The 25,782-nt window shown below is 37.4% G+C and overlaps 3 protein-coding genes across 3 annotated transcripts; 1 reads left to right on the top strand and 2 right to left on the bottom strand.

Annotated features, from left to right (window-relative positions):
• Window positions 1–936, bottom strand: LOC123949363 (olfactory receptor 1030-like). The gene has a single exon (XM_046016781.1). The coding sequence runs from the start codon at window positions 934–936 to the stop codon at window positions 1–3; it is 936 nt and encodes a 311-aa protein (XP_045872737.1).
• A 10,809-nt stretch (window positions 937–11,745) lies between these two features.
• LOC123949375 (olfactory receptor 1030-like) lies at window positions 11,746–12,684 on the bottom strand. The gene has a single exon (XM_046016792.1). It carries the CDS (start codon window positions 12,682–12,684, stop codon window positions 11,746–11,748), a length of 939 nt encoding a protein of 312 aa, XP_045872748.1.
• An 11,168-nt stretch (window positions 12,685–23,852) lies between these two features.
• Window positions 23,853–24,836, top strand: LOC123949089 (olfactory receptor 1030-like). Its single transcript, XM_046016400.1, has one exon. It carries the CDS (start codon window positions 23,853–23,855, stop codon window positions 24,834–24,836), a length of 984 nt encoding a protein of 327 aa, XP_045872356.1.
• The last annotated feature ends 946 nt before the right edge of the window (window positions 24,837–25,782 follow it).

Genomic DNA, 25,782 nt, shown 5'->3' with positions numbered 1-25,782 from the left:
TTAATATGACAACTTCTTTTGGAAAACTTTCCTGATTGCACTTTTAACATCTTTGTTCCGCAGGCTATAGATCAAAGGGTTTAACATAGGACTCACAAAGATATAAAACACTGCAACAATTTTCCCCTGTTCTACAGATGTCTCAGAAGGGGGTCTCAGGTACATGCAGAACAGCGTCCCATAAAAGATGGTGACAGCTGTCAAATGGGACCCGCAGGTGGAGAAGGCTTTCCGCCTTCCCTCAGCAGAGCGGATACGCAGAATGGCCGAGAAAATGAAAATGTAGGAGATGAGAATGATGGTGAGTGAACAAGTAAGGTTGGAGCCGGCCACCACAAACATGGCAGTTTCTTTGACGTAAGTATCTGAACATGCAAGGACTAAGAGAGGTGGGTCTGCACAGTAAAAGTGGTTGATTTCATTGGGTCCACAGAAGGAGAGGCGAAGCATCAGGACGGTCTGTGCCAGACCATTTGCAAATCCATAAACATAAGGGGTAGCCACGAGACAGGAGCAGACGCATTGGGACATCTTGCTGCCATACAACAAGGGTTTGCAGATGGCCATGTAGCGGTCGTAGGCCATCACTGTGAGCATATAATAATCAGTGATCACCAGGGCAATGAAAAAGTGGAACTGTATCATGCAACCCAGAAAGGAAATGGATTTTCTCTTAGATAAGAAATGAACCAGCATCTGCGGACTGACGTTGGTGGTATAACAGAGATCCACAAAGGAGAGGTGACTGAGGAAGAAATACATTGGAGTGTGAAGTTTTGAGTCACTTCTGATCAGCAAAATCATGCTCACATTGCCGATCACCGTGACCAGGTAGATGACTAGGAAGACTGCAAAAAGGACAGGCTGCAACTCAGCTCGATCTGTCAGTCCCAGGAGAATAAACTCAGTCACCACTGTGTGGTTTTTCTTTAACATTGTGTGCCCTTGGCTTCAAATGAGGGCTAAAAGAAAGGAAATAAAAAACGTATGTCTTTTGTCACGTGTCCCTTACCCCCATCATGTCATCTGATCAGTCTTCTCTAAAACTTGTAAGAACACTTGTGACACAAAGAAATAGCTGAGGAAGTGTGCAATTGATACTTTAAACCTCTAAAATAGCATAGCGCTCCTTTTAGGGGGGCAGTCATATTTTAAATGTTTTTCTGCAAGTCTCCTCATGTTGAAAAGACTTTATCTTCTCTGCATGATTTATTACATGTGTTCACTTACAATTTCCTTAAATGCTATTGTGCTTTGAACATTGCAGTCCTTTGTTAATCAGTATATTTTTGATGTTGTATATAAATCCTCATCTATTTTGCACAACTGAATGGAACGACACACATTCCTGCAGAACGTATCCTCCTGCCCCTCTGAACTCAAGACCAAGTCAAGCTGTTTGTTCCCTAACTCTGCATTACATATCCTTTCTCTTTGTGTCTCCTCTACTCAGAAGGCCCTCATATCACCAAATCCTACTTAACTTTTAAGGCTTAGCCTAGGATCTCCTTTGCTTTGTGTATTAATGCCAAATATCAGGGCCAAAAATTGGTTCATGAGACATAAAACTCAATCATATTTTTGGTATAAAAAAGATACATGTAGAGTACACACACTACCTATATAATATATAACATATAATATATATAATATACATACAGAGAATTTACACATATATATGTGTAAGATATTCACAAACATATATATCTGTGATATCAAGTATTCATTAAGAGAGATAAGGGAAAACAATGTATTAAAAGTCTCCCTGATGAGGAGGAGGAGACAATAATAAAGAAAAGATTGGGGGTGCCTGGGTGGCTCAGTGGGTTAAAGCCTCTGCCTTCCACTCAGGTCATGACCCCAGAGTTCTGGAATCGAGCCCCGCATCGGGCTCTCTGCTTGGCGGGGAGCCTGCTTCCCCCCTCTCTCTCTGCTTGCCTCTCTGCCTACTTGTGATCTCTGTCTGTCAAATAAATAAATAAATAAATCTTTAAAAAAATAAGAATAATCTCTGCTTGACATATTTCGCTCAGCATAATCTCTTCCAGTCCCGGAGATTATGCTGAGAGAAATAAGTCAAGCAGAGAAAGTCAAGTATCATATGGTCTCACTTATTTGTGGAGCATAACAAAGAACATGGTGGACATGGGGAGATGGAGAGGAGAGGGAGTTGAGGGAAACTGGGAGGGGAGATGAACCATGAGAGACTATGGACTCTGAAAAACAACCAGTGGGTTTTGAAGGGACGGGGTGGGTGGGAGGTTGAGGAACCGGGTGGTGGGTAATAGAGAGGGCACGTACTGCATGGAGCACTGGGTGTGGTGCAAAAACAATGAACACTGTTACACTGAGAATAAACAAATAAAAATAATAATAATTCTGGAAAAAAACAAATACAAATTTTCAGAACATAAAAAAAATAAAAAAAAATAAAGACTGACAAACATATCCATACTTTATAATAATTTTATTGTAACTCTACTTCCTTTTCCCTCTTGTAAAAATTAAGAAAAATTATATAACATAAAGTCTATTTAAGTTTTTCGATAGATGTGATCTTATTGAAATAATAATCATTGATCATACCACTGAGTTGACATAAAATGCCCTCAAATACATCTCCCCACATTTCTGCAGGATAAATGTACCATAGAGACCATCATGGGAAACCTACACCTTCCTTCAATAAGACACACTGCCTCCTACTGATAGCTGTCAGGCCAAGGAGACAAGGATCATTTTGTAAGGCACTTCATAGATGCCTCCGACATTCTTGTCCATTGTGTTGTCCACGCATTGTCCCATGTGCATTATTGTACACTTGTGGGTTTTGGACTTACTGACTAGGATAATAAAATACATACTTATTTAGTATATTTCATATACATCATACTTATCATACTTACTTAGTATATTTCAAATACTCTTTGGTTCTGGGGTAGTATTTTTAATAAATTTCTACTGATTGACACATAAATCATGTGTCAAGATAATTAATGTCTCTATTTGTTACTGAGGGTTAATGATGCAACACAACTTGAACATTTCAGATAATTTAACTGAGTACTTTATGACAATACTTTCCCTTAAAGAAACATAACACAACATCCTACATGATTTGATCAAAGAAAACTCAGAGAGAGGCATTTGTAGGAAGACAGAAGTGACTCTGGAGACAACTGAGGCTCTGCACTCTTGGTTTTTTCCCTAACTCTGAGACTTTTTCAAGTATATGTTTGCTGGCCCTATGCAAACACCCAAAGAATCTAGAAGATTGGTCTTTATTTTAAGAAGGCTGATGTCTCCTGATAGGCGGTCATCATTCAGTTTGAGGTAGAAAAAGGTTTCGTGAAGGCATCTGCATGAAATGCATTTTTAATTAACTTCAAATAACTAATCTAGATCATAAATCTAAGAGTGGCTGATTCTCTATGAAGGGACATAGGGCACTATACAATAGGATGTTCATAATTATGTAGAGTAGCATTGTTAACTTGGAAGGAACCAGAACAATATTCAACATCGCTCACTAATTTTCTTCATGAAGTAAGAGACAGTGTACATGGTTAGGTCTTAAGAATCATCAATGTGAGGGGCGCCTGGGTGGCTCAGTGGGTTAAAGCCTCTGTCTTCCGCTCAGGTCATGATGTCAGGGTCCTGGGATCAAGCCCCGCATCGGGCTCTCTGCTCAGTGGGGAGTCTGCTTCCTCCTCTCTCTCTCTGCCTGCTTGTGATCTCTGTCAAATAAATAAATAAAATCTTAAAAAAAAAAAAAAAGAATCATCAATGTGAAAAAGTACTGGGAGTCTGCAGAGAAACCTCCTGGCCAGAAAGCCCACATCCTCCAATTCCTAGCTATGGGGCTTGACCAAGTTTCTTAATCTCTCTGTGTCTAATTTTCCTCACCCAAAAAATTTGGTTCTCATACCAACTCCCTCATATGAAGGATTTAATTCAGGTAAAAACTTTAAAATGTACCTGACATATAGAAAGCACTTAATAAGTCATAGCTATTATTATATTGGGTGGAAAATCCTGGTCTATTCTAAAATAACACTCAACAGCAGTGTGCCTGGGTGTCTTAATCGTTTAAGTGTCTACATTTGGCTCAGGTCATGATCGCAGGATTCTGGGATCGAGCCCCAATTTGGGATTCCTGCTCAGTGGGGAATCTGCTTCTCCTTCTCCCTCTGTCCTACTATCCCACTGCTCCTGCTTGCTCTTTCTCAAATAAATAAACAAAATCTTTAAAATAATAATAATAATAAAATAAAATAAAATGACACTCAACAACTACGTGTGAGTCTCAAGGACAAGAGTTTATCTTCATTAGTTACAGCTTCAGTGGCACCTAGAACAATGCTTTCCCAAATGGAGACAATCAGTCATTATATGTGGAATGAATGTCCTTTCTAGTCTAGTTCTGTTCCCATTTGAACTTTTGCTCTATCGAACATTTATAAATACTTCTATTTTTAGAAGATCATTAGAATTTAAATCAAGATATTTGCTAATTCTTCAGTCCATAATTTTATTTTTTTCACTAAAGTATTTATTTCTACATTTCAAAATATATTTTCACAATATCAAATCCTACCTGTGAAAGAAGCATGATTTCCCAATGATAGAATGGAGAGAAGAACCTGAATAGTTTATAACAGAAATGTCATACAGGGACCAAATCCCTATGGTTTAATTATTTCTAGCAACAAATCATTCAGACTACGTAAAGCCACTCTCTTATCCTCTGGCAAATCCTAACTAACCTCATTGAGGACATGATTTTGGCCCATTCCCCAATGTCAACAGGAAGTCAAATCTCCCAGGAATCATGAAGGATTGGGATTCATCATTTATTTTAAATTATGCTTGACTATCTTAATATTTTTTTCACTGGGAGCATAAGAGGTTCTTCTATTTACAACATGTAAGGTAGAATGGTGGCTGGTAAACAGAGAAAATTTTGGAGTCTGTCACGCATGCCATTGGAAGAGCAATTAACTTCTGGTGAACCTGGGCTAGTTATCTACTAATTCTGAGCCTTGTGCTTTATCTTTATTTTTTATTTTTTTAATAAAGAGAGACAGAGACAGAGAGCATAGGGGGACGGGCAGAAGGAGAGGAAGAGAGAGAATCTCAAACAGGCTCCACGCTCAGCAGTGAGCCCAAGGTGGGGCTCCGTTACAGGACCTTGAGATCACAACCTGAACTGTAATCAAGAGTCAGATGCTTAACAAACTGAGCCACCCAGGTGCCACATGCCTTATTTTTTTTAATAAGAATTATAATGCATATAGCTATGCATGTACTGTGGAAACCTTACAGATATACAGGCAATATAGATGTGCTGGTGATTCTCCCTTTGTCATCTCACCCCACCGAGACTTTTGTCTGTTCTTCTCTACCTTCCTTCATCTCCCTGGAGCTTAACCCTTATGGATCACATCAACAGAGTTCCTTTGGTGTCCAGTTTCAGCAGAGTTTGGCCAATGGGAGAAACCAACAGGATATCAGAAGTGGGAGAAAGAGAAAAGTAGCTCCACTTATTTCTCATTTTCTTCCAGATTCACAGTGAAGGTGCTAGAGTGGCTGCATCTTTCCAAGCAAAACTCCTGCTGAGCTGGGTGTTGGGGAAGAAGGTGGTCATGGACATGCTTGCTTCTTCTAGCTCTCCTTGATCTGGGGATTATAGTCACTGCCTGGTCACTTCAGAAAAAGGAGTGGCCGCTACTTCTTGCTGCTAGCCTCCAGATGCTTCAGCTTCTTTTATTTATTTCTATAATTTTGCCTGTAATCTGTATATCCTTTCACTAAACTCTCTTCATGTAAATAGTCTGAGTGAATGTTGTTTTATGCCATGTCCCTTGAGAAACACAGGCCAGAACAACACACAGTCGTTATTCAATAATGTTGCAGTGGGGGTAAGAGCAACAAGAACAGTTGTGGTAAGAATGATCAATCGTTTTGTTAAAATTTTGGGATATATCTGGGTTTTGAAGATTCTGGCCTGGAGCTCAAAAGGACCATTGAAGTACTCTGCTTCTGGATCCCGAATCAACTGAGGACTACACATATGAGTCAGATATTGTCACTACTAGAAGTACTGCAGGCAGACTTGGATTTGACAATGTGGCTGAGTCATGCTTATGTGTTCCTTTCCGCTGAATTGAAATCACCCAGCATAACTCCTGGTCCTTCCTTCCCTTCCCAGAGCCATGGTCCATCTACATACCTGATGGAGATGATACATGTTCATTAATCACATAGAGAATTGGATGACTCATATTGTTGGACAGACGGCACGCAGCAAGGATCCTTTGCATAATCTCACCAATCTCCACTCACCCTAATTGGATAAGCATGTGGTGTCCTTCAGAACTTTTTCCCCAAAGTCATCTAGAAACTAGGCATCATCCTTGTTACCATAGTGGCACCCCTTTCATCTGTTTATGCATTCCAGAAACTTCTGGTGACCCTTGACTACCTGCTCTTATTCTCACTCTTGTCCAGAGTCTAATATCATTTTCATGACTTAAAATAATTTCTGCTTTTAATTTTTGCTATTTTAAAAATCCATTTATTTCATAGAACATATTGAATGAATACTACATGAAAGACTCTATGTGTTAAAATCCATAGAATCCCACCAATCACAAAATATTCCACATGGAAGTTATTTTAAAGATTAACTAAGCCAAGGCACACCTGGGTGGTTTAGTCATTGAGTGTCTGACTCTTGGTTTCAGCTCAGGTCATGAGATCACTTCAGCAGGGAGTCTGCTTAAAGATTCTCTCCCTCTGCCCTCTCTCTCTTTCTCTCTCTCAAATAAATAAATAATTTTAAAAAGATTAATTAAGTCAAATGCTTCAACTTCCATAGGGGTAAACTGAGGCTGAGAGGGAAGGTTAATTGTTATTAAAGTCATACAATGAATTAAAGGATGCTTTCATATCCATATGGTTAGGTGTGTCTAGTTGCTAGTTTTCAGAAACCACTAAAGACAGCATTTCAATTATCTCTAGCTAGTGCAAAATTAAATTTGTCTTTCACATTGGTATTTTCTCTTTTTTAATGATTTTTATATTGTTATGTTAGTCACCATACAGTATATCATTCATTTCTTTTTCACATCTTAATTTAACTTTAGTTTTTTTCAGTATTCCGAGATTCATCATTTATGCACCACACCCACTGCTCCATGCAATACATGCCCTCCATAATAGTCACCACCAGGCTCACCCATCCTACCACTGCCTCCCCTCTAAAACCCTCAGTTTGCTTCTCAGGGTCCACAGTCTCTCATGGTTCATCGCCCCCTCTGATTTACACCAATTCACTTTTCCTTTCTTCTCCTAATGTCCTCCATGTCATTCCTTATGCTCCACAAGTAAGTGAACATCATTTTTTTGGTGTAGTGTCCCATGATTCATTGTTTGCATATAACACCCTTTGCTCTCTGCAATACATGCCTTAAACTTAATACCCATCACTGTACTTTCATATTTTGTTCTTCCTTCTTAAATTGTTACTCATACTTAGTGCAAGTAAAATAACATATTCATTAATACTACTCTACTATTTTATATTATATATTTATAATATATATGAGTATGTATATGTGTGTATATATTATGTATATATATGTATATATACATACACCTATATGATTGACACATATAATGTAATGAACATATAATGTGATACAATGTTACATTAGTGTCGGGTATACAACATACTGATTTGACAGTTTTTCTACATTATGCTATACTCACCCTAAGTGGAGCCATTTCCTGTCACCATAAAACACTACTATAGTATAATTGACTATGTTCCCTATGATGTAACTCTTTTCCTCATGATTCATTCATTCCATAACTGGAAGCCTCCATCTCCAATTTGTTTTCCCCCATTTGGTCCCTCTCTCACCACCTTCCCCACTGGCAACCATTAGTTTGTTCATTGTTTTTAAGGGACTATCTCTGTTTTTGTGTACTTATTCATTTCTTTTGTTTTTTTAGATCCATATAATGAAATCATATGGTATTTGCCTTTTTTTGTCTGACTTATTTCACTAGTATATTATCCTCTAGGTCCATCCATGTTGTCAAAAATGACAAGATCTCATCCTTTTCAGTGGCCGAGTAATATTCTATAATATACATGTATGCTTCTTCTTTACCATTCATCTGTGAACATTTGAGTTGCTTCCATATTTTGGCTACTTTAAACAATGCTACAATGAACATAGGTATCCATATATGTTTTTGAATTAGTGCTTTTGTTTTCTTTGGGTAAACACCAAGTAGTGAAATTACTAGATTATACAGTACTTCTATCTTTAATTTTTTGAGGAAACTTCATACTGTTTTCTACAGTGGTGGCACCAATTATTAACCCACCAACAATGAATAAGTGTTCCTTTTTCTCCACATCCTTGCCAACACTTATTTCTAGCTTTTGGATTCCAGCCATTCTGACAGGTATAAGGGGACATCTCATTGTAACTTTGATTTGCATTTCCCTTATGGTTAGTGATGTTCAGCATCTTCATATGCTTATTGGTCATCTGAGGATATAGAAGGAGATGGAAAACACCCAACACCTACAAAATGAAGATGGAAAAAAGAGAATGAGAAGGAGAAAGAAACACAATGCAATGCTTATGCTCCAGTAAGAATGTACTAGAGGGTAAAACAGCTCAAAACACTAGCTGTCTAGATGAATTTTATAGTCCATTCAATTATAACGAAATGACTAAAGACTTCATTTCCAAAATAAAGGAAGAAAAATTAACAAGACTTTTAGCAAGTATTCATTGTAAGCATGGTCTTTCAGCTTCTTTATTTTTTATATGAATTCTGTGAAAAAACTAATGAAACCAAGAATGCTAAACCAAGTTGAATGAATACACTCACAATCCTACCAAAAAAAAAACTATAAGGGGTTTGTAGATCTCCTGGCTCTCACTATAAGGACTCTTCTGTTAGGGTAAGCTCAATCCCATGCTTGAAAATGTCCTTGCATCTTATTATGGTAGTAGAACTATTGTTTGCCTTTCTTAGTTCTTTTGCACCCACACGCTCCAGGGACATCAATGGACATTTCAAAAGCCTGTTTTTAGGAAAATTAGTTGAGGTTCAAACTCAGGAACTGAGAACAGAAAACATGGCTTGGGCATATTTCACACAAACAAGGTGCAAATTACCGTGCCTCAGTTTGAGACATTTTGCAATCTCCTCTTGACTAAAAATAAAGAACATAAAAACACAAACACGTTCTTCTGGTCCTGAAATGCACCTATTTTCTCATCTCTGATTAAGGATGTTCACTGAGGCCTTTCTAAGCTATGAAATGTAGCTGCATTTAAACAGCTGCATTTATACAGATGTGGGAGGTACAGACAGGTCATCAAGCAAGTCTCAGAAGATCTTGAGAATAACATCAATGAATGTTACATGGGAATCAGGCCTCTGCAGATTAATTAGGACACTCTGGGATCAGAAAGCTAGTCAAATGTCTCGATCTTGTTTTCCATCCTTTCAAATTTCCTGTTTGCCCTAAGATCTCTGGGGAAGGCAAACCAAAAATGTTCATCTCAAAATTTTTCTTATTTGAATTTTTTATTTTTTTTTAATTCTTGACCCATTTATTAAAGTATGTTGTACTCTCAGGAATCGATTAAGAAATTAAATGATATATTTCAAGCTGTAATACCTGGAGAAAATAAGGAAACAATTTAACACAAAATGAAATTAAGTTTGGAGATATTATATAGATCTATAGATTCTGGCTTTATATAAGACAATCAGATTGGTTATACAATCATATGGTAGCACACAAACATGAAACCTTTCTTTCTTTTCTTTTTTTTTAAACTTTTAATATTTCTTTATTTTTTAAATTTATTTATTTATTTTCAGCGTAACAGTATTCATTGTTTTTGTACCACACCCAGTGCTCCATGCAATACGTGCCCTCCGTATTACCCACGACCTGGTTCCCCAACCTCCCACCCCCGCCCCTTCAAAACGCTCAGGTTGTTTTTCAGAGTCCATAGTCTCTCATGGTTCATCTCCCCTTCCAATTTCCCACAACTCCCTTCTCCTCTCCATCTCCCCATGTCCTCCATGTTATTTGTTATGTTCCACAAATAAGTGAAACCATATGATACTTGACTCTTTCTGCTTGACTTATTTCACTCAGCATAATCTCTTCCAGTCCCATCTGATAATATATAGTATTGATAAGAATATGGAGCAAAGATCAATCTTGCACACTGTTTGCAGAAGAGCAGATTGATAGAGTAATTTGGTCCTTTTCTCTAAATTTAAAGATGTTCTTTTCTTATAACACAGAAATTACCCTCCAGGAAGTGTACCTGAGAGAATCTCTTGAACTGGTACACACTCAGAATTCCAGAGGAAAATGCATTGCTAGATTTTCATATTATCCAGAACAGGAAAAATAGATTCATTTATCAATAATAGAATGGTAGAGGGGCACCTGGGTGGCTCAATGGGTTAAAACCTTCGCCCTTAGCTCAGGTCATGGTCTCAGGGTCCCGAGATCGAGCCCCACATCGAGCTCTCTGCTCATTGGGGACCCTGCTTCCTCTTCTCTCTCTGCCTGCTTCTCTGCCTACTTGTGATCTCCTTCTGTCAAATAAATAAATAAAATTTAAAAAAAAATAATAGAATGGATAGATAGTGTGTGGTATGTGTATACACTCATATATACTATTTCAGTGAAAACTGACACTGTGTGAACCAGCAGGGAAGAATCTAACCACATTTTACCGAAAATAGAATAATTTGCAGGAGAGCATAATTCATTTTTACCAAACTTTAAATCTTGCTAAATAACATTATTTAATTCTGTGAATACATAAACACCAGCAAATGTTAGAACTCTCCATGGGGATAAAAACATTAAATTCAATGACAGTTGAATGCAGGCAATGGAGAGAGGAACAGAATCAGGCAGGGAGGGCTGTTTGAGAAGATCTGAGTATGTGAAAATTCAGAAGCAAAGTGGCAAAGATGAAGACTTAATGATGATCACTCATGCTCGTACGTGTGGTCTTTATACTATTTTCTATTTTTTCATATGTGTTGGAAACGGTCCATATTAAAAAATTAACAACCGAAACTGCTAAATTAGTTTTATTATGGGAATGATTGATATAAAGTCAACCTACTTAAGGGAAGTTGCCATTCCACCTAAATCCTTATGAATGAGGATACCATTGAACCAGTAGCATAATTCTACATATTGCCTAGAGTAATAATCTGAGATTCAGAAAGGTAATCATTGTTATATGATTTCTATAAAAAGAAAAAGGGAAAAAATCCTTACAGACGATGGTAGAAATGTTTCCAGAAATTAGTTTGGACAATATTAAAAACTATAAAAGCAGAGAGACAGTCATTGACATAACATCATTTGTAATTATTTTATAATTTAGTACCAATTTGAGTGTATAAATGGAATCGTCTTTCTTGAATTCATGGAACAATAAGAATGTCATCTGGTTTTTTCTTTCAATTTCTGAGTTATTTTTAATTTATTGAGCTGAAACTATAAATATTAGCAAATAATTTGACACTTTTTTTCTCAACTTCCATGTGTGAATAAGTAATACAAAAAACACGTAACAACAGAAAGTGATCTGCTAATTATAAATGTTCATTAATTGCTCAAATAATAAAATATCCTATATATATATACACTTGTGACCAAAGTGTCTATTTAAGAAATAACTTCTTTTTGACAACTTTCCTGATTGCACTTTTAACATCTTTGTTCCGCAGGCTATAGATCAAAGGGTTTAACATAGGACTCACAAAGATATAAAACACTGCAACAATTTTCCCCTGTTCTACAGATGTCTCAGAAGGGGGTCTCAGATGCATGCAGAACAGCGTCCCATAAAAGATGGTGACAGCCGTCAAATGGGACCCGCAGGTAGAGAAGGCTTTCCGCCTTCCCTCAGCAGAGCGGATACGCAAAATGGCCGAGAAAATGAAAATGTAGGAGATGAGAATGATGGCCAGAGAACAGGTGAGATTAAAACCAGCCACCACGAACATGGCAGTTTCTTTGACATAAGTATCTGAACATGCAAGGACTATGAGAGGTGGGTCTGCACAGTAAAAGTGGTTGATTTCATTGGGTCCACAGAAGGAGAGGCGAAGCATCAGGACGGTCTGTGCCAGACCATTTGCAAATCCATAAACATAAGGGGTAGCCACGAGAGAGGAGCAGAGGCATCGGGACATCTTGCTGCTATACAACAAGGGTTTGCAGATGGCCATGTAGCGGTCGTAGGCCATCACTGTGAGCATATAATAATCAGTGATCACCAGGGCAATGAAAAAGTGGAACTGTATCATGCAACCCAGAAAGGAAATGGATTTTCTCTTAGATAAGAAATGAACCAGCATCTGCGGAGCAACACTGGTGGCATAACAGAGATCCACAAAGGAGAGGTGACTGAGGAAGAAATACATTGGAGTGTGAAGTTTTGAGTCACTTCTGATCAGCAAAATCATGCTCACATTGCCAATCACCGTGACAAGGTAGATGACTAGGAAGACTGCAAAAAGGACAGGCTGCAACTCAGCTCGATCTGTCAGTCCCAGGAGAATAAACTCAGTCACCACTGTGTGGTTTTTCTTTAACATTGTGTGCCCTTGGCTTCAAATGAGGGCTGAAAGAAAGGAAATAAAAAACGTATGTCTTTTGTCACGTGTCCCTTACCCCCATCATGTCATCTGATCAGTCTTCTCTAAAACTTGTAAGAACACTTGTGACACAAAGAAATAGCTGAGGAAGTGTGCAATTGATACTTTAAACCTCTAAAATAGCATAGCGCTCCTTTTAGGGGGGCAGTCATATTTTAAATGTTTTTCTGCAAGTCTCCTCATGTTGAAAAGACTTTATCTTCTCTGCATGATTTATTACATGAGTTCACTTACAATTTCCTTAAATGCTATTGTGCTTTGAACATTGCAGTCCTTTGTTAATCAGTATATTTTTGATGTTGTATATAAATCCTCATCTATTTTGCACAACTGAATGGAACGACACACATCCCTGTAGAACGTGTCCTCCTGCCCCTCTGAACTCAAGACCAAGTCAAGCTGTTTGTTCCCTAACTCTGCAATACATGTCTTTTCTCTTTGTGTCTCCTCTACTCAGACAGCCCTCATATCACCAAATCCTACTTAACTTTTAAGACTCAGCCTAGGATCTCCTTTGCTTTGTGTATTAATGCCAAATATCAGGGCCAAAAATTGGTTCATGGTACATAAAAATCAATTATATATTTGTTGTAAGAAAAGATACATGTACAGTACATAAGTATACATATATACATAAGTATAAATATACATATGTATGTATATATACATATACATACATACATAAGATATACACATGTATGTATATATACATATACATACGTATATAAGATATACACATACATATATATTGGTGACACCGAGTATTCATTGGAGGAGTGATTAGGGAAAACATATTAAAATGTTCCCTGGTGTAGGGAAGGAGAGAGTAAAGAAAAGATTAACAAAGATATTCTCATTTTATAATAACCTTATTGTAACTCTGCCGCCTTTTAATGCTTGTAAAAATTAAGAAAAATTCTATAACAAATTCTATTTAAGTTTTACAGGACATGTAAATGAACTTACTGGAATAATATTCATACTAATTATACAACTGAACAAGACATAAGATACACTCACTTGCATCTCTTCCCATTTTGCAGGATAAAAGTACCACAAAGACCATCATGGGAAACCTACACTGTCCTTCAATAACACACACTGCCTCTTACTAATAGCTACAAGGCCAAGGACAGACAAAGGGATTACTTTGTAAGGCACTTTGTAAATGCCTCTGACATTCTTGTCCATTGCACTATCCCATCACACATGTGGACTTAGAACTTATTGATCGGGATAATGAAATGCAGGACAAATCACCTAAATCAATGTAACCATAATTATTTTGTATGTTTCTAAGTTCTTAATATTAGAGTAATTATCATAATAGAAAAGTACTCTTTGATGTTGGGATGGTATCTTTTTTTATTTATTTATTTTCAGCATAACAGTATTAATTGTTTTTGCACCACACCCAGTGCTCCATGCAACACGTGCCCTCCCTAATACCCACCACCTTGTTCCCCCAACCTCCCACCCCCCGCCCCTTCTAGACCCTCAGGTTGTTTTTCAGAGTCCATAGTCTCTCATGGTTCACCTCCCCTTCCAATTTCCCTCAACTCCCTTCTCCTCTCCATCTCCCCATGTCCTCCATGTTATTTGTTATGCTCCACAAATAAGTGAAACCATATGATAATTGACTCTCTCTGCTTGCCTTATTTCACTCAGCATAATCTCTTCCAGTTCCATCCATGTTTCTACAAAAGTTGGGTATCATCTATTCTGACAGAGGCATAATACCCCATAGTGTATATGGACCACATCTTCCTTATCCATTCGTCCGTTGAAGGGCATCTTTGTTCTTTCCACAGTTTGGTGACTGTGGCCATTGCTGCTATAAACATTGGAGTACAGATGGCCCTTCTTTTCACTACATCTTTATCTTTGGGGTAAATACCCAGTAGTGCAATTGCAGGGTCATAGGGAAGCTCTATTTTTAATTTCTTGAGGAATCTCCACACTGTTCTCCAAAGTGGCTGCACCAACTTGCATTCCCACCAAAAGTGTAAGAGGGTTCCCCTTTCTCCACATCCTCTCCAACACATGTTGTTTCCTGTCTTGCTGGGGATGGTATTTTTTAATAAATATCTACTTATTGACACATAAATCATATGTCAAGATAATTAATGTCTCTGTTACTGTGGGTTTATGATGTATGGAATGCAAGCTTGAACATTTCAGATAATTTAACTGAATACTTTATGACAATAACTTTTCTTTAGAGAAGCAAAACACAATATTCTATATGATTAAACTCAGAGAGAGACATTTGTAGGAAAACAGAAGTGACTCTGGGGATACTTGAGCCTCTGCACTCTTGAGAGGGGATACCTGAGACTCTCTCAAGTATATGTTTGCTGTCCCTATGCAAGCACCCAAAGAATTTAGAAGGTTGGTCTTTATTTTAAGAAGGCTGATGTCTCCTGATAGGTGCTCATCATTCAGTTTGAAATGGAAAAGCGTTTAGTGATGGCATCTGCATGAAATGCATTTTTAATTAACTTTATTTTTATTTAAATTCAATTTAAATAAATAATGTAGATCATAAACCTAAGAGTGGCTGATTTTCTATGAGGGAGTATAGAGCGTTATACAATACAATAGGATGTTTATAGTCAGAAGAGTAGCATATTAACTTGGAAGGAACTAGAAAGAGTATTTAACACCACTCCCTAATTTTCTTCATGAATTAAGAGACAGTATACATGGCTAGGTTTTGAGTGTCCTCAACGTGAACAGATACTGGGAGTCTTCAGTGAGACCTCCTTGCCAGAAAACCCCCATATCTAATTCCTAGCTATGGAGTTTGCCCAAGTTACTCATCTCTCTGCGACTAATTTTTCTCATGCTTAGAATTTGGTTCTTATAGCAACTCCTTCATATGAGGGATTTAATTCAGGTAAAAACTCAAATAATCTGACATGTAGCAAGCATTCAATAAGTTGTAGCCTGTATTATACTGGGTGAAAAATCCAGGTCTGGTATAAAGTAACACTCAACATCAAAGTATTAGTCTCAAGGAATAGAGTTCATCTAATCATTAGTTACAGACTCACTGTCACCTAGAACATTGCTTTCCCAAATGGAGACAATCCATCATTATATGTGGAATGAATGTTCTTTCTGGTCTATTGAACATGTATAAGTACTTCTACTTTAAGATCATTAAAATTTAAATCAAGATATTTACTAATTCATCAGTCTGTAATTTTAGTTTTATTCATTAAAGAATTATTTCTACATCCCCAAATGTATTTTTACAATATCAAATCCTACCTTTGAAAGTAGTGTGATTTCCTAATAACAGTATGGATAGAAAAACCTGAAGAGTTTATAACAGAATTGTCATATAGGGACCAAATCCCTATGGTTTAATTATTTCTAGTATCAAATCATTCAGACTATGTACAGCTACTATCTTATTCTCTTGCAGATCCTAACTAAGCTCACCAAAGACAATTTTGGCCCATTCCCCAATGCCAACAGGGAATCAAATCTCCCAAGAATCATGAAGGAATGGGATTCATAATTTATTTTAAATTATGCTTGAATAGTTTTTCTTAATATTTTAATATTTCATCTTAATATTTCTTCACTGGGGGCATAATAGGTTCTTCTGTTTACAACACGTAAGGTAGCATGGTGCCTGGTATACAGAGAAAGTTTTGGAGTCTGGGATGCATGCCATTGGAAGATCAACTAACTTCTGTTGAAGGTTGGTCCTGGGATGGAACCCCTCATTGGGCTCCTTGCTCAGCAGGGAGTCTGCTTCTCCCTCTCGTCTGCCCTCCTCCCTCCCCATTTGTGTTCTCTTTCTCTCTCTCTCAAATAAACAAAATCTTTAAAAACAAAAAACAAAAAAAACATAATTTCTTTTTACTAACATATTTCATGAAGGATTTGATGGTAGCATGGATTTAGGACTAAGTGTTATAAAATATAAGGGGTAATTATCATATTATACTAGAGCTTCTACAAATCTTAACAAACCAACTAGACAGAAAAGCATTTTCAGAATGACAAAAAGTATATATAGGGGTTTTGTTTATTTGTTTATTGTTTGTTTATTTGTTTAACTAGGGATTTTTTTTTAATTTTTTTTCCCTTTTTATTTATTTTTTCAGCGTAACAGTATTCATTCTTTTTGCACAACACCCAGTGCTCCATGCAAAACGTGCCCTCCCCTAACTAGGGATTTTTGCCCATCTGACAAGATTTTTTATTTACTCTTTGCATGTTCATGGCAAATGATATATAAATATTCTGCATGTTTCTCTCATATTTTCAGAAGAAAATTTAATGACAGATATCTTTAATTGTCATATTACTTGGGACTTATGTTGAGACATAATTACGTATCACATAGACTTGTGAAGTATGACTTTCTTTTAAAGAACAGCTTTGGACTTAGAGCCATCAGAATTTAAATAAACCCTTTGATCTTTCTCTTTAGGTAAAAGCCCAGTCCTTCATATTTTAACCTTATTTTTTTCTTTCTTTTTTTTTTTTCTTTTATGATTTACAAGGCCCCTTATCACTGGGGAAGAGAGGCTTTGATCTGCATCCATTTTGCTTCTGCTTCTCTTTGGCCTTTTTTGACCTCCAATCTGCATGGTTCCTCTGCTGTCCCACATCAGGAAAACTGCATCATGCAATCATTAATCCCTCTCAGCCTAACACAGCCTGCTAAGTCTTCCCTGCTGACCCAGCTGCACCTTGGCTCTTGGGCAAACTATAGGCCTTCCCCTACTTTAGATTCTTTCAGACATGGCCTAGGAATCCTGCAGTGTAGTACTCAGCTTCACTGATGCAACACATTTCAGGTTCACATCTTAGATATTTTCATATTCCCCTAATAGAGGATGCAGAAAATTTTGAAATTTGATTGCTGCCCATGCCCCATGGAAACCAAAGAAACTGTGGAAACATTAAGTCAAATCCAAGGAGCAAGTGTTTAAGTAAGCTGAACCCAAAGTTTTCTTTGCTTTGGCCACCTGACATGTTGATTCAGGGACAAAGCCCACAGTAAGGAGACAAGGAAAGCCAGTCTCAGAGTGATCCCTGAAAGCCTTAAATCTTCTTTTTCTTTTTCTTTTTTTTTTTAATCCACTCATTAATATGCCCATGTCAAATGGCCAGGCTTTGGCTTTTTATTTTCTCTCTGTCATAATCTACATTTTTCTATGTAAGCATTAATGGTAGACCTCAGAGGAGGAAAATCAGCTCAAAGAAAGATACAATACTATTTTTTTTTTGCTATTCATAGTCATAATGGTATTATGAAGAACCTAGTCCAGAACTACTAGGACTTTACTCTTACTTCAAATTCTAATGTAGATAAGACCCAAAGAGGAAATATTATATGAGTTATTGTGTATCAGGATCATGAACTAAACATATTGTATAAGCAAGCAGTCCACGCTAACAAGCTTACTTGAAACAGTTTCATTCAAACTAAACTTTCAATGAGATCTGAGAATCTAAAAATTTCTCCCTGCAACTTGCAATCTAATTCACAAGGAGAAATGATCTTAGGTTACTAATGAAAATGAGATAAGGTGCTGTTGACATGGAAGACCACCAAATCACAACCCTCTGTTTAGCATCACTGTTCAGGTACTCATTAGTAACTCCTCACTGCTCATCAACTATGCACCCAAAATGTTGTACATATCTCCTCAGGAGATGTCAAATGAAATGACATTAATTCTGTCCTCAGAGCACTGACTGTTCTGTAAAAGAAATGGGAACAAAGGAAGAAAGTACCACAATAGAGACAGAGAAAAACCCCAGTACTATTCACAAGGGGAAAAACTATTCCAGCTGAAGATATGATGAGCAGAGTCATGGAAAAGACCTCTTAATTGTAAAGAACACAATATTTTTTGTACCCTAGAATGAATCTCAATATCAAAATTGGTACTCCGTGTTTTTGCATTTGATAAGACACTGCTTGCATCTAAAGATGAACCCATAAATTAGGATCCATCCACTAAGAAATGACTTTAATCTTTTGTAAACATCACCAGAGGGAGTCCTAAAGATATCCCATTGGTGATTTCCTGATGAATGTTTCAGGGATGATTCATCCAGAATTAATCATTCAGGTATAAAACCTTCTACTTTGGGGACCTTCCAGGAGCCTAGGAAATCACAGGTAAGTCTGACAATTCTGAAAGTCAAGAATTTCTAATTAATGTTTTTTGATTTCCTACTATCTTCTCTGTTGAACATAAAATGGAATTCATAGTGATTATAATTATCACATTAAGACAAAACAATAGGCAGGCAAACAAAGAAAGCAGATGACTGGTAATGCATTAGAAGATCAACCCTTGCAACCATCCCGAACTTAGTTACAGATACATTTCAAAACTCAGCTAAGATTTAGAATAAACTTAAATGTTAGCTTTAGCCAGTCCCTGGATTTCAAGAAGTCCATACATCTAACCTCCCTTTTAATTCTTCCACCTCCAAACCAAAAGTCTTAGAATTTGGCACAGAAAAATATACTCCCATTCCATACACCTTTATTGATTTCATACACTTTCTATTAAGAGAAACACTTATCTTCTTGTGTCTTCTTCAATTTCTTTCACAAGTATTCTGTAGTTTCTAGAGTATAGATCCTTTAACTCTTTGGTTTACTCCAAGGTATCTTATGTTTTTGGTGCTATTGTAAGTGGAACTGATTCCCTAATTTCTCTTTCTACAGTTACATTGTTTGCAAACAGCACTACAGATAAAGAGCTGGTACCTAAGATCTATAAATAAATTATCAAATTCAGTACCCAAAAAACAAATATTCCAGTCAAAAAATGTGCAGAAGACATGAATAGATACCTCTCGAAAGAAGACATATGAATGGCTAACAGACACATGGAAAAATGTTCAACATTATTAGCCATCAGGGAAATTCAAATCAAAACCACATTGAGATACCACTTTACACATGTTAGAATGGCAAAAATTGACAAGGTAAGAAACAACAAATGTTGCAGACGTTGTGGAGAAAGGGGAACCCTCTCACACTGTTGGTGGGAATGCAAGTTGGTACAGCCACTTTAGAAAACAATGTGAAACTACCTCAAAAAGCTAAAAATAGAACTAACCTATGACCCATCAATTGCACTACTGGGTATTTACCCCAAAGATACAGATATAGTAAAAAGAAGAACCACATGCACCCCAATGTTCATAGCAGCGATGTCCACAATAGCCAAACTGTTTAAAGAGCTGAGATGCTCTTTAACGAAGAATGAATAAAGAAGATGTGGTCCATATCTACAATGGAATATTACTTAGCCATCAGAAAGGATCAACATGGATGGAACTAGAGGAGATTATGCTAGGTGAAATAAGCCAAGCAGAGAATGACAATTATCATATGGTTTCACTTATTTGTGGAACATAAGGAATAGCATGGAGGACATTAAGAGAAGGAAGGGAACATGAAAGAGGGAGAATCAGAGGGGGAGATGAACCATGAGGAACTGTGGACTGCAAGAAACAAACTGAGGGTTTTAGAGGAGAGGGTGTTTGGGGAGTTAGCAGGGTAATGGGTATTAAGGAGGGCAGGGATTGTATGCAGCTCTGGGTGTTATACACAGTGAATTATGAAACACTACATCAAAAACTAATGATGTCTTTATGGTGTCTAACGTAACATAATTTTAAAAAAGAAATATTTAAAGGGATTTTGGTAAATAAGTGTAGATTAAAGGTGAGAAAGAAAAAAACAATGTGAACTTCTCCCTTTCCTCATTTGAAGGAGCTTCTCATAGACTTTTCCAATTCAAATCTGCACTAAATATGATGGCATTGCTATAACCAGGATAATCAAAACAGGTTTACATTGTTTATTAAAGGGGAATACAGGGGCGCCTGGGTGGCTCAGTGGGTTAAAGCCTCTGCCTTTGGCTCAGGTCATGATCCCAAGGTCCTGGGATCGAGCCCTGCGTCGGGCTCCCTCCTCAGCAAGGAGCCTGTTTCCCCCTCTCTCTCTGCCTGCCTGTCTGCCTACTTGTGATCTCTGTGTGTCAAATAAATAAATAAAATCTTTATATATATATATACATACATATATATGTATATATGTGTGTGTATGTAAAAACATATATATGTATATTAAAAAAAAGAAACAGTAAAGAAAAGTGTATTCCCCCCCCTTTTTTTTAAACATTGTTGTTTTCTTTCCCCTGCATTGCTCATGGACCTTTGATTCCTACCTACACTAAGCATAATTGTGATTCCTTTCAGTAATTCTGTTATTTGAACTGTATACATTTGAACTTTATACATTTAATCATTATCTTCTTTTGGATTATCCTCATTCCTCTCATTTTCTCACTAATCTTTCTCTTGGCATAAGAAAAACAGTGAATGACGATGTGTGGAGGTCTCCTAACAACTTGGAATGCATCTAGCTGGTGGAGGTCCCATGGCATGGCAGACTCTGATGTGTGATGTGTGACTAAAAAAAATTTTGATGCCATTCAACATGACCTGCGCTGGCATTTTTGAAACACTGAACAGTTCAGTGAGAATAAGAACACATGAGTTGTTCTCGCCCACTCCTTCACTTCATCTCATAATTTGAAATATAATGATAACAAATTTATTTCTGCAAGAAATGTTTCTCCATGTGTACCCCAGAAAGGAAACCCTGGGTTATGTGTAGTAAATAATATAATGGTGTAATCATTAATAAGAAAGTTTACTTCTTTTTCCTTCTATTTGTGAGTGCAAGAAAACCTAAGTTAGGGTCTTGGAAAGATTCTCTTTTTTAAAGCTTCCAAAACTCAACAGAATGTTGTCAAGGTTACAGTCAGAGGATGGAGTATTTCCTTCTTCATGCTAATGGGGAAATATTTTGTGTGCGTTGATGATGGCAAGTTTTATATGTAAGTAAATTCTCTGGTAATAACTCAAGATCCTCTGCAAAGGGAAGGTGCAAACTCTCAGAGCATAAAACCGTGTGATAAACCTCTTTTATTTAAACTGTCTCTTTCAGTGCTTCAATGCTGACTGTGCAGTAAACTCATATAAAAATTTTGTTCAAAAATATGCCAATATGTGTACCCCACCTGAGTACACCTGTGACCCAAATATTGGTGCTCTCAATACTTCTATATTGGAACCCAGTTTGAAGCCAGAGTTGATAGATAACCACTGATCTAAGTGTGATATTTGTGAATGTATTATTTTAATAAGCAGTAGAGTTATTCTTTAAAAGGTATGGACTTTTCATATCCTCCTGGCCTTACAAAATTAAAGGTAACTCATTTTATTCAGTCCCGAGTCAACTTCCATCTGTTTCCAACAGTCCACCCTCCAAATTTTCATTTCCAGTTTCCAAGATTTTAGGTCAGTAGTACCATTATTATTAGCTCATTTTATAAAAGAAAACCCATAATTGTGCTTTGTAAAACATAATTGTTTACTTGGCAGCTATAATCTTTGTAGTAACTCAGTCTCCACTGGAATATCAGAGAGGTAAGACATCTACACATCATGAAAAAAATCAGCTGATGTGAGTTGGCAAAGTTACCATTACCTCTTTGATTCATCCACTTGTTTAAGTAATGGTTATTGTGTATCCACTGATTCAGGCACTGGCCCAGGTTCTAGGGATAGGGCACACATAAAGTTCTTGCCCTCCTGTGATTAACAGTTTAATGGAGGATAAGCAAAAAATATATGTAAATAAAAACTATTTATGTAAATAAATAATATTTTCAGAAGTGGTAAATGAACAAAAATAGATCATGGGCCACGACTAAGAGCTATTTGGTATGGAGCTTAACTTGAGACATCTAAATGAAGTGATGAAGTTAAGTCAAAGTCCTGGTAGAACTTTCAAATCAGAGATCAATATATGCAAAGGTCCTGAGGTAGGATTGTGTTCAACATGTTCAAAAATGCCAGAAGGACAATGTGGCATGAGAAAAAGGACTGGAGGGAGACTTTTATCTTAGATCTAACTGGTAGCAGAGGAACTGCTGACAAGCTGTTCTAAGAGTCAATGTGCAATCTTTTTTTTTTAATTTATTTATTTTTTCAGCATAACAATATTCATTGTTTTTGCAAAACACCCAGTGCTCCATGCAATACGTGCCCTCCCTAATGCCCACCACCTGTTCCCCCAACCTCCCACTACCGACCCTTCAAAACCCTCAGGTTGTTTTTCAGAGTCCATAGTCTCTTATGGTTCGCCACCCCTTCCAATATTTTTTTATAAACATATAATGTATTTTTATCCCCAGGGGTACGGGTCTGTGAATCACCAGGTTTACACGTTCACAGCACTCATGATACAATGTGCAATCTTTTGAAGGTACAAGCAGACAAGACTTCCTGATAGTTTAGATATCAGAAGTGAAGTCAAGGGCAGGAGATAAAATAAAATATGAATATGAGATATATAATATGAAATAAATTGGATACTGTGAGATAAAGAGACCATGAGATTGAAGATGATATTAGGTGAAAAACATCTGAGACTTTAAGTGACTTGTTTGGAACAAAGGAGATAAAAGGGACAGATCACCAAAGAGTCAGGAGACTTATATTGCTATAGGAGATTGAGGAAGAAATTAGGAAGAAACCGAACATCAGTAAGTGTACAACAGGCTCTCAAGAGTATAGGCTACTCCAGTTACAAAAGGTTGGCCCTTGCAGACAACAATACAATCGGTCTACAGAGCACCACCCCTTCTTCCCATTCCCTGAGGAAGCGTTTATGTCACTATCAGACTATGGCAGTAGTCACATTTGAGTGTCAAAGGTTCTGATCCTATAGCCTAATTATTGACACCAAAGAGCTAAGTCAAATTCTATATGTTCAAGGTGAGGGAAAGTGAGAGCAGCAAAGCAGCTAGCACAGCAGGTATGGACTTCAAATATATCGTCCACTTCACCAGCACCACCAACCTCCTGACGGCAGCTACTGAAACCCTTCCATCTCTGGAGGAAGTAACAACCTATTTAAACAAATCCTTTCAAAACCGGTTTGTGTTAGTGACAATTTACTTTGTCTATTCTTGAAATGCCTACAATTTATATTTCTGTTTTTATACCCAAAAAAAATTGTTCCCTTATCAGAGAATATGAAGATGGCCTTACTTCCCCCGCACAATGGCACTGAGGCAACTGAGTTCATCCTGCTGGGACTGACCAGCCAACGAGAGGTGCAGCCTGTCCTTTTTGTGGTGTTTTTCCTGATTTACCTCATCACCCTGACAGGGAACTTCGGCTTGATTGCATTAATCAGACTCACTCCCCGGCTGCAAACACCCATGTACTTTTTCCTCACCCACTTAGCATGCGTGGATATTTTTTATTCTACTAATGTCTCTCCTCAGATGCTTGTTAATTTCCTCTCTGAGAAGAAAACCATTTCCTACACGGGGTGTCTGGCCCAGTGTTTTGTTTTTGTGACTCTACTCCTTACTGAGTATTACATGCTCGGTGCCATGGCTTATGACAGGTACATGGCTATCTGCCATCCCCTACATTACAAGAGCAGAATGTCCAGGCCACTTTGCATCTGCCTTGTCACTTTTCCCTACCTCTGGGGTTCTCTGGTGGGCACAATGCAGGTAATATTGACCTCTCGCTTGTCTTTTTGTGGACCCAACATCATCAACCATTTCTACTGTGCTGACCCACCCCTCCTCATGCTGACATGTTCTGACACTTACATAAAGCAGACTGCCCTGTTTGTGTCTGCGGGGATTAACCTCACTGGTTCGCTACTCATCATCCTCATCTCTTATGTTTTCATTTTCATCGCCATCATGAGGATCCGTTCCAGTGAAGGGCAGTGCAAAGCCTTCTCCACCTGTGGCTCTCACCTGACCGCTGTCACCATGTTCTATGGGTCCCTATTCTGCATGTATCTGAGACCAACAAATGAGCAGTCTGTAGAACAAGGGAAAATAGTGGCCGTGGTTTGTATCTTTGTGAATCCCATGTTGAATCCATTTATCTACAGCCTGAGGAACAAAGATGTGAAACAGGCTTTGAGAGCACTGTTTATGAGAAACCTTTGTACAGCGGAGAAAAGGTCTATTTTGACAATCTCCCAATGAAAAAAAAATCTCAAAAACAATTGAAGCAACCCATGTTTGTTATATTCAAATGCAGTTCTTTGGAGTAACAGTAACTTTTTTTTATGTACACATAGCTTGGAACCAAATGATAATCCTAATGGAAACAATAAATGGGAATATTGTATGGATAGAGTGACTGTTGGGAAACACATCACCAGAAATCAGCTGTTTACAATTAAGCAGGACCTATGTTCAGTCTCACTCAAGAACTCACTTACACTTGATCTGTAGGCAGAGAAGTTCTTCCTTTCAGTTCATACATCAACAATATTGACCATCACTGAGCTATTCTTATTAGCAAGGTGAGGTGCTTTGCAATAGGTTTTCTGAATATGAAAATGATTTACATCCATATGATATATTACATAGTTTCCTTTAAATGAAAGCTGAATATCATCTCAAAAAAAGCTTAAAGTTCTAATTTCAGATGTTTGTTCTCAGTACACTTTTGGTGCATTGTTATGTAGACTGAGCCTAAATTGAAAACCATCTGTGTCTTATTATTTTCAAAAACAACCAAATTTTTTACACTTTAATTACCCAAATGATTTGTTTCATTAGTTTCCCCTAATCAAAACAGATACCTATGTAAGAGGGAGATACCCATTCTGGATATAGAATTTTCATTGCTTACATACGGGGTTTTTATTATTTTGTTCCCACGATATTGACAATTATTTGCTCTATACTTCTACATATTACCATTCAATTTTTGTCTACCCACAAACTATTTTAAAATAAGAGCTTCTCTAGGGGTGACTGGGTGGCTCTGTCAGTTAAGTGTCTGACTCTTCATTTCAGCTCATATCATGATCTCAGGGTCATGAGATCAAGTCCTGTATTGGGCTCTGTGCTCAGCATGGAGACTGTTTAAGATTCTCTCTCTCCCTGTTCCCTACTCCCTCCCGCTCACATTCTCTCTCAA

Source organism: Meles meles, chromosome 8 (assembly GCF_922984935.1).
Source record: "Meles meles chromosome 8, mMelMel3.1 paternal haplotype, whole genome shotgun sequence".
NCBI classification, from domain to species: Eukaryota; Metazoa; Chordata; class Mammalia; order Carnivora; family Mustelidae; genus Meles; species Meles meles.
Note: the sequence above shows the minus strand (reverse complement) of the source record. Positions and strands in the feature narration are given on the sequence as shown.

What these genes read in the sequence shown, in the direction of transcription:
- LOC123949363 (XM_046016781.1), bottom strand. Translation starts at nt 936, where the DNA reads ATGTTAAAGAAAAACCACACAGTGGTGACTGAGTTTATTCTCCTGGGA.
- LOC123949375 (XM_046016792.1), bottom strand. Translation starts at nt 12,684, where the DNA reads ATGTTAAAGAAAAACCACACAGTGGTGACTGAGTTTATTCTCCTGGGA.
- LOC123949089 (XM_046016400.1), top strand. Translation starts at nt 23,853, where the DNA reads ATGAAGATGGCCTTACTTCCCCCGCACAATGGCACTGAGGCAACTGAG.